General features: G+C 17.4%; 3 protein-coding genes across 3 annotated transcripts; all 3 read left to right on the top strand.

Moving 5' to 3' along the window:
* Positions 1 to 1015: 1015 nt before the first annotated feature.
* On the top strand, positions 1016 to 2803 carry PGAL8A_00025100 (conserved Plasmodium protein, unknown function; the record flags this gene model as incomplete). The annotated part of the gene is made up of 2 exons (XM_028674244.1): positions 1016 to 1100; positions 1275 to 2803. 2 exons carry the CDS (start codon positions 1016 to 1018, stop codon positions 2801 to 2803), a joined length of 1614 nt encoding a protein of 537 aa, XP_028530616.1.
* Positions 2804 to 3911: 1108 nt separating this feature from the next.
* On the top strand, positions 3912 to 4757 carry RPL31 (60S ribosomal protein L31, putative; the record flags this gene model as incomplete). The annotated part of the gene is made up of 3 exons (XM_028674242.1): positions 3912 to 3921; positions 4128 to 4279; positions 4560 to 4757. The coding sequence occupies 3 exons, from the start codon at positions 3912 to 3914 to the stop codon at positions 4755 to 4757; spliced, it is 360 nt and encodes a 119-aa protein (XP_028530615.1).
* A 933-nt stretch (positions 4758 to 5690) lies between these two features.
* On the top strand, positions 5691 to 9149 carry MyoB (myosin B, putative; the record flags this gene model as incomplete). Its single annotated transcript, XM_028674241.1, has 8 exons — positions 5691 to 6332; positions 6523 to 6666; positions 6830 to 6962; positions 7079 to 7174; positions 7255 to 7841; positions 7948 to 8127; positions 8263 to 8661; positions 8934 to 9149. 8 exons carry the CDS (start codon positions 5691 to 5693, stop codon positions 9147 to 9149), a joined length of 2397 nt encoding a protein of 798 aa, XP_028530614.1.
* Between the last annotated feature and the right edge of the window lie 989 nt (positions 9150 to 10138).

Raw genomic sequence — 10138 nt, 5'->3', positions numbered from 1 at the left:
TTTATTATAATATCTATATACCTATATATAATTTAAATTAATGAATTATTTTATGAAAAGTTCATTACAATAAATAAATTTATAATAATATATATTATTTTTTAAATAAGCTTGCAACTATAAAGGTAGTTTTAAAAATATCTTTAACTTATTTTTTCTTTCTAAATATAATTATTCTTAACAAAAGCATAAATATGTGTAGTTTACATATGTCATTATTAAAACAATCTAATTAATATATCAGCTTATCTACATCTGTAAGTAAATATTTGTTAAAAAAAAGTTATTTTATATATATAAAATTAAAGCATACATATATATATGTTTATATAACTCATGATAATTTAATAATTTTAAGAAAAAAAAAAAATATAGTTTAAAAAAATATTTAGATTTATAATATCTTTATTAATATTCATTTATAAAAAACGAAATTTAAAAATATTTAATATAATTTTAGGAGAATTAAAAATAATGACAAAATTATGTTTTATATAAGATGAATACAGATGTATTTTATATAATTAAACTTATAAAATAAAGCTCAGAAAAAATTACATAAAATAAAAATATAATAAAAAGTATAGTTTATAAAAAAAAAAGAAAATAAAATTTATAAAAATTTATATTTATTTTTAGTAAAATAAAGTTTTCAATTTAAAAATACATGCTTCAAAATGATAACAAATAAATTACATCTGTTTTTTTTTATAATGAAACGGTAAATAAATGCATATATATATATTTTTATAAATAGATTTATTAAAGAAGCAAAAGTAATACAAAAAAAAAAAAAAAAAAAAAAAAAAAAATTACAAATCAAATGTAAGAGAACAAATTTCTTTTGTTAATTTTTAATATGAAACGTTTTATTCTAATGAGTATGCCTAGTTATTCAAAACAAAAATTTAGTAAAAAAAAAAAAAAAAAAAAGATTTTATTAGTTTACACTACTATATCCATACAAATAAAATAAAAATTAATTTTATCTAGAATAACTAAATTTGTATGTAGAATGAATAAATATAAAGATTTGTTAACAACAAAATTTGAATATAAGTATTTAATTTATACTTTATCTTTTGTATCTTTAAATATAGGTTAAGAATATGAGAATATTAAGAGAAAAGTTTTATAAAAAGATATATATAAAAAAAATTAATATATATATATATATATGTATATATATGCATGTATATATATGTAAGCACAATTATATTAGAATATATTTATTTATACAGATGTATAAATAAAGGTTTTATTTATTTTCTCAGGAATTTGCAATGAATATATAAAAAAAAAAAAATTGAATTATAAAAATGAGGAAAAGAAAATATATTTTAACATAACAGAAAAAAATTTTGAAATTATAAATAATAAAAATTATTCAAGCACAATTGAAAAAATATGCAAAAATTTTAATTTTTCAATTGGAAAAATAGCAGAAGCATCAAATAGTTATTATCCATTAGATTATCATTTACAATACTTGAATGATATTCTTGAAAAAAATAAAAGCAGTTTAAAAAACATTATTGAAAAAGAAAGTAAAAATATTGTATTAGATAAACTAATAGAAGAAATTATAAATTATTTTGAATTATATATTAAGAGAAATGATAACAGTAGTTCCATTTTTTTAAAAAATGTTGATTTTAGTCATTTAAAGGAATTTCTTATACAACGAAAAAAGATTAATTTAAAATCACCTGATTTATTAACACATTTCATTGATGAGCTATATGCATATATATATTTACACTTAATAGTAAATTACAAGAGAAATAATTTTTTTGATTTTATAAAAATTAAAAGGTCATACAGACATTGTAGTGAAAATTCAGGAAAAGATATAGGTTTAGAATTAAATAATTATTTAGGGATAAACAATAATGATACTGATTTACATTTGGAAAAAACAAATTATGTTAATAGTACCAAGTATGTTTTAAATATTGACACGGTTAATGAAATAAATAAAAGCTTACGTGAATATGGAATTGTTGTATTAAAAAATTTCATACCTAAAGAAAATATAGATAAAATAAAACAAGAACTATTTCTCGAAAAAAATAATATGAACATATCTTCATTTTTAATGAATAAGGATCAAAATATTTATTGTATAAGACCGACAAGAGGTAGACAATATTGCATAATTAGAAATAGTAAAATTAGTGATTTATTTGCAAATATTCAGCAATATTGGATGAATATAATATATTCATATTTACCTATAGGATCTTATGAAAATATAAACAATATTTTTAACAAAAATGTAATTTTTAAACTTGATGAATTTAACAATTTAAATTTGAAAAATGAACACAATGATAAGTTATATTTATCAGAACTACAGTTAATTAATAATGAACCACTAAGTGAAGTTCAAACATATCATGTGGATAATGGGATAAATGGTTTATCAGTAATTTTACCCTTAAATAAAGTAAATAAAGAATCAGGGAACTTCGAATTTTTTATAGGAACTCATTTATTTTCATCAAAAAAAAAAAAAAAATTAAAACAAAAAATTTATGATTTCAAAAGATTCATGGAATTGTATTATAAAACAGGATCATCATTTGTCCCTGAAGTTCAAGAACAAGATTTGATCATTTATGATTCAAAAATATTACATAGAGGATTGTCAAATAATTTATGGACAAAAAATTCCTCTTTAATTTATCGCTATGACTATAAGAAATATCCGCCACCTGGTCAAGATTTTATTGACATATTTTCTTATAATTTTATTGGAAAATGTATATCTTTTTTTAATTTTTTAAATAAATATTTATAAATTTATTTTATAAAAACATACATAATTTTTTTTTCTAATAATTTTCTTCCATTAATTTTTATATTAATTTATTGAAATTATACATTATTAGTTTTATTACGTGAGCATAATTATTTTTTTAGTATACATATCTTCTTTTATTTCTTTTTTGCATTATTTCTTCTTTTTTTAATTGATATATTTTTCGTTAAACATTATTACATCTGTTTCTTCATTATACTTTTTTTTTTAAGAAGCATTATCTAAAGTTTTTTTTTAAACTTTTTTTTTTTCAGAAAAAACGTTACGTTTATGTATTTTGTATTATTTGTTGTGTTTATTATATGATACTTTATGAAATTTTCTCAAAAAATTTCATTTTTTTCATGAATAATCATACAAATATATATATACATTAGATAAATACTAATTTCTTTTTCAACAACACTCTATATTATTAATTTATGAGAGCATAAATTAAAAATAAATTTATAAAATTAATGAACATACTAAAAAGTTATAATTTTTAAATTTTATTAAATTATAGTTTTTATTAAAAACAATAATAAATTATAATTCATTTAAAAAAAATTAAAAGATAAAATTTAAAAAAAAAAAATTATTTACTCTATTTCCGAGTGAGAACCCCCTCGAGCTCTATGAAATAAAAAAAAATAAATATTATTAAAAATAATAATATTTTGTTCTTTAATTTTTTTTAATTAATATATAAATACAAAACATAAATAAAAATTAATTTCATTCACAAATATATTTCTTTTTTGTAATTCATATTATAAGAAATAAGAAATGTAAAAAAAAAAAAATAGAAATATCAGAATAAAAATTCATTCGTTTTAAAAGAAATTGAAGAAAGCATATGTAATTGAAGATAAAAAAAAAAAAAAAAAAAAAAAAAAAAAAAAAAAAAAAAAAAAAAAAAAATGAAATTGAAAACATAAAATTTTTCAAAAGAGAATAAAAAAAAATTTAAATTATTTTATTCTTTTGAAGAATTAATTTTAATATAAATAAGATAAAAATAAATTTTTTCTTAGAATCCTTTTTTGTTATTCCAAATTTTGTGTAAATTTTAAAAGATACATTTTTTAGTTTTATAAAAGCGAAAATGGTAAAAGGTAATAACATAATATTTATTTAAAAAAAATAAGTAAAAATAATAAGTAAATACATGAAAAAGATAACTAAAGTATTAAAATATGTAGAATAGAGAATATTTAAAATAATAGAAAAAATATCTTGAAAAAAACAATTATATCTATATAATATTAAAAAAAAGCAAAATAATTTAATTATATTTAATTTTTTTTTTTCTTCTTTTTAGGTACAAAAAAGCAGAAAAAAACTTTACAACCAATTACTAAATTTATTACAATAAATTTAAGTAAATTAACTCATAAAGTATGTTATAAAAGAAAAGCCCCAAGAGCTATTAAAGAAATTAGAAATATAGCTGGAAAACTTATGCACACGAAAGTATGTTATTTTTATTCATTTTTTTTTTAATTAATTTCATTATAGAAATACTAGAATATATAAATTTTTATTTTTTACGCCTTTATATAATAAATTATAATAATACTTTTTTTTTTTTTCTCTATATGAAATATATGGATAATTATGCTAGCATGCATTTTTATATATCTTTTATGTGAAATGTGTGTATTACTACCTTTATAAACTTTTTATTTTCATTAAATTTATAAATAAAAAGTTAAATGTTGTTTTGTCTCATTGAATTTATTTATTTTTATAGGATGTACGTTTAGATGTAAAGCTAAACAAATTTATTTGGTCAAAAGGTATTAGAAATCCACCAAAAAGAGTTCGAGTTAAGTTAGAAAGAAAAAGAAATGAAGATGAAGATTCTAAAGAAAAGATGTATACAATTGTTCAACATGTTATGGTTGATTCATTTAAAGGGTTAGTTAATGAATGTGAAGCAAATGAATAAACAACATAAATTTAAAAAATATCATATATGTACATATACATAGGTATAATTTTTTTTTCATTATTTTATTTTTTAATTTTTTTTATTAATGTGTATAATGAATAAAATATATGAGTTAGTACATTAAAAATTTTATGAGTATATATATAGTTTAATAAAACATTTACTAATGATTATTTTAAAAAAAACAGCTAAAATTTAATTTAAATAAAATAAGGGGAGAGAACCTCTCAGTTCACACAAATTTTAAAAGATTTTCATTTTTTAATAGGATTTTTGTCATAAGTTATTATTTTTATTTTTTTTTTTTTTAACAAAATATTGCGGAAAAATATACATATGTTGCAATTTACTTTTGTTCTGAACTTGTTCATACCAAAAAAAAAAAAAAAAAAGGTTGCACACATCTTAAAAGAGAAATTTGAGGTTTTCTCACTAATAAATTAAAGCTTTTTTCTTTTTTTTTTTTTTTTATTTCATTTAAGTATATGTGACATATGTTTTTTTTTAAAAGTTATTAATTAGGCATTCTATGTTTTGAAATTATAAAAAAAAATATATATATTTATATATATAATAAATTTATTGTTTTTGTTATTTTGAAGTTATGCAACATTACAATATATAATATATTTAATTACATTATAAATTCCAAAAAAAAAAAAAAAAAAAACAGAATAAAAACGGTAAAGAAAAAAAAAAACCAAATAGAGGAACTAATAGATTATACGAATTAAAATACTATTTTCTTCAGATATTCTACGAAAAATAAAATGTGAAAAATTTTCTGGTTTTAAAATATAATATAAATATCATCAAAAATATAAAATAAGATAAAAAGTGTGTTTATATATTCTTTTCTATATTTTTTATTTAATGAAATGGAAAAAATAAAAACAAAAATGTACAATATTTTAAATAAAAATTAAAAACATGAATAAAACTAATGAATTAAATCATTATTTCAGAATAAATAGTGAATTTATTAACAAAAATGAAAATGACAATTTTTACGTCTGGACATACAAAAGCCCAAATGTTGACCTTTATCCAGATATTATATTCTTTAAATGTCTAGTTATTAGTATTGATGGAGATAACTATAAGCTGAAAGAAATTTCTCCCGAAACAAATAGTATCTATGTAGTAAAAAAGGAACATATATTTAACTGTAATAATATGGTAAATGTAAACAGTCATAGACTAAATGATATGATTCACCAAAATTCTGCCGAGGTTTTAAATACTTTAGCTTTAAGATATGAACAAAATTATATATATACTATAGCTGAACCAATGCTAATATCAATAAATCCTTATCAGGTTATTGATGTTAATATAGATGATTATAAAAATATGAATAATGATCAGCTTCCACCTCATGTATATACATATGCAAAAGATGCATTGTATGATTTTATAAATACCAAAAACAATCAATCAATTATTATAAGTGGAGAAAGTGGGTCCGGTAAAACGGAAGCCTCAAAACTTGTTATCAAATATTATTTGTCAGGAATTAAAGAAGATAATAACATATCAAAAACACTGTGGGATTCCAATTTTATATTAGAAGTACAACATAAAAAAAAGAATTCATATAATTATATTTTTTATATTAAATGTGTAATAATAAAAATAGTTTCTCTAATTTACTACTGTATAATTTTCAGTCTGTTCTAATTATTATATATTATTAATATATGTATATTTATTTATTATATATATATAGTTTTTTTTTTTTTTTCTAACTTTATTTTTTTAGGCTTTTGGCAATGCAAAAACCATAAAAAATAACAATTCAAGTAGATATGGAAAATATATTAAAATACAATTAGATGATAATCAAAATATTGTTTCATCATGCATTGAAATATTTTTATTGGAAAAAATAAGAGTTGTTTCTCAAGTAACCTCATTTAAAATATATTGAATTTTATGGCATCAACATTCTAATTATAAGCATTAACTAAAAGAACAATATTTCTATTTTTTTTTTTAATTTTATATTTCCATTATTTCATATATTTAGGACATATATATGTATACTTTCTCTTAAATTTATAAAATAGGAAGAAGATGAAAGATGCTACCATATTTTTTATGAAATTCTAAAAGGAATGGATGATGATATGAAAAGAAAATATAATTTTAAAATGGAAAATGAATATAAATATCTTACAAATGGATACCTAAGTATTCCAGGTAAAAAATGCATTGTTTTCTTCTACTTTTGATTATTATAAAATCTATCTTTCCTTTTTATATTTTTATAAAAATATAATTTTTAATCTTTTATAATTTATTTTTTTTTTTTTTAGAAATAGATGATGCTAAGGATTTTCATAATCTAATGGTTTCTTTTGATAAAATAAACATGAGAAACTTAAAAGATGACCTTTTTTTTATTTTATCAGGTAAATATTGTTATTTGTATTTATATATTTTTATTTAAGTAGTAGTTAACTTTATTAATTTAATTTTTTTTTTTTTTAAGGAATACTATTATTAGGAAACATAGAATTTAATGAGATAGAGAAAGGAGGAAAAACAAATTGCAGTGAATTAAATGATGAAAATTTAAAAATTGTTAATGAGGTAAGCACTTTATTAGGCATTGATGAAACTATTTTAAGAAATAATCTAATATCTACTGAAAAAAATATAGCTAATCAAAAGATAGAAATACCTTTGACAGTTGATGAATCATTATCAATTTGTAGATCAATATCAAAGGATATATATAACAGAATTTTTGAATATATAACTAAAAAAATAAATGAATTTTTAAACAAAAATAATGAATTAGATAATTATATAGGTATACTGGATATATTTGGCTTTGAAATTTTCCTAAAAAATTCGTTGGAACAATTGTTAATCAATATTGCAAATGAAGAAATACATAATATATATTTATTTGTAGTTTATGAAAAGGAATCAAATTTATATAAAAATGAAGGGATCCTATCAGAATCTATAAAATATACTACCAATGATCATGTTATTGATTTATTACGAGGAAAAACATCAATTATGTCTATTTTGGAAGATGCTTGTTTAGCTCCTGGAAAGAAAGATGAAGTAAGAAAAAAATAAGAAATAAATATTTAAATTAATTAAATAAAGTAAAAAAAAAAAAAAAAAAAAAAAAAAAAAAAACATAATGCTTATGTTGTAACTCTTTTAGTCATTAGTTAGTGTATATACAAATAGATTTTCAAAATCACCACATTATTTGATATGTAAAAAGGATATAAATGGTAGTTTTATAATTAAACATACTGTTAGTGATGTTATATATAATGTAACTAATTTTATTTCAAAAAATAAAGATATTCTATCACCTAATATTCTGAGGATGTTAAAGGTTAAAAAAAAACAAATTACTAATTAGAAAAAGACAAATATATAAAATAATAAATGCAAATAATAAAAAATAAAATATTAAAACTATTAATGTTTTTATTTTATATATATTAAATGTTTTTATATTTATTTTTAGGGATCAAAAAACAATTTATTGCAAAATATGTATGATGAAGTGGAGATAACAGAATCATTAGGACGTAAAAATTTAGTTTCATTTAAGTATTTAGAAAATCTTAAAAAAATATGTTCTTACCTAAAAAATACCAATATATTTTTTATAAAATGTATTAAACCAAATGAAAATAAACAAAAACATAATTTTAATCAAAAGAAAGTTTTTCCTCAACTATTTTCATTATCTATCATTGAAACATTAAATATAAAATTTTTTTTTCAATATAAGTATACCTTTTCATCATTTTTAAGTTACTTTAAATACTTGGATATAGTTATTTTAAATGACAGTAATTTAGACGATAAAACAAAAGTTACAAAAATCTTGGAAAATAATGTAGATAATAACTCATATAAGGTTGTATTAAAAAAAAAAAAAAAAAAAAAAAAAAAAAAAATTATTAATTGCAATAATTATAATTAAAGTATAATAAGATTACATTTTTTCTTTAATTTACTTGTTTTAAAATCTCTAATTTTACATTATATTTTAAAAAGGAATATGATTATTTCATATATAAATATAATTTTTAAGTTAAATAATTACTGCAATGTTATTCAAATAATTAATTTTTATATTTGCTTTTTTAATTATAATATTAATGTTTTTATATTTAATTACATTTTCAGATAGGAAAAACCCTTGTTTTCTTAAAAAAGGATGCTATATATAAAATTAAAGAAAAAATTAATGATAATCTAAAAAGTTATAAAAATTTATGTAATATTATGAGTGCATTTATTACAAAAACTAAAAAAAAAAGAGTAGTAGAATCAAACATAAAAAATTTACAGTTGGCTCAAGCTTACTTCAGGAAACATAAATATGTGAAAGAACTTAAATAAATTTTTTTCATTTTTATAGTTCTACATATTTTAATTTTAAAAGGAGTAAAGATAAGTTGAAAAAAATTAGGGAAATTCTTTTTCTATTTTATATTCATCACAAACCTAGCTTTTTGTTTTTCATCCATTTGATCATGTATATTATACTTAAAAATTTTTTTTTATATATTTTTGAAAACTTTTTGTTAAGCTAAATACTTTTTTAAGCATCTTTTTTACTATAAATTGCGTCAGATATATTCTGGATTTTTAGAAAATAAGATAAATTTATTTATTTATTTATTTATTTATTTTTTTTTTTTTAATTTTTTTTAAACTTAATACATGTAACAATTTTTGTTTATTATGGTTCTAATTTTTTATAATTTTGTCTATTTTTATCTTTTTTTAATATTTATATATTTACTTATATGTTATTTCTTTCTTTTAATATTATAAATATTAATTTACATTTTCTATTAAAATATTTGAAAAATATGTAGATATTTATATAAAAACTAAGATAATCCTTTTTAGTTAGATAAAAGCAAGTTTTTTTATCAACTCAAAATATATTCCATTTTTTGTAAAAACAAATAAAAAAAGGAAATATATTTTTCACTTAATGATAATTTTAATATATAGCTAAAATACATTTTTTTGGTTAATATATCGTTGTTGCAAAAAAAATTTTTTTTAAATTTTTTCAGAAACACTCAGGTTAAATTTCTTTTTAAGTTTATCTTATATATGTTATTATACCAGACCTCAAAGAAAAAACATCTTTTTCACAATAATATATATATTTTTCTTTATTTTTTTTCTAAATTTTTTTTAATGCTTACTATAATATTTAAGAAATAAGGGGAAAAATGTATAAATATAAATTTACACGACTTTTTATTTTTTTCAAAGTTGTTTAAAAATAAATAATTCATATTAAATTTTAATCATTTTCTATTTATTTAATGAAGTTACTTATTTTTATGCTTTGTTTTAACTATTATTGT

The sequence above is a fragment of the Plasmodium gallinaceum genome, assembly GCF_900005855.1.
Source record: "Plasmodium gallinaceum strain 8A genome assembly, contig: PGAL8A_v1_21, whole genome shotgun sequence".
Lineage (NCBI taxonomy): Eukaryota > Apicomplexa > Aconoidasida > Haemosporida > Plasmodiidae > Plasmodium > Plasmodium gallinaceum.
The sequence above is the reverse complement of the archived record's forward strand: the minus strand, read 5'-3'. Positions and strand labels throughout refer to the sequence as shown.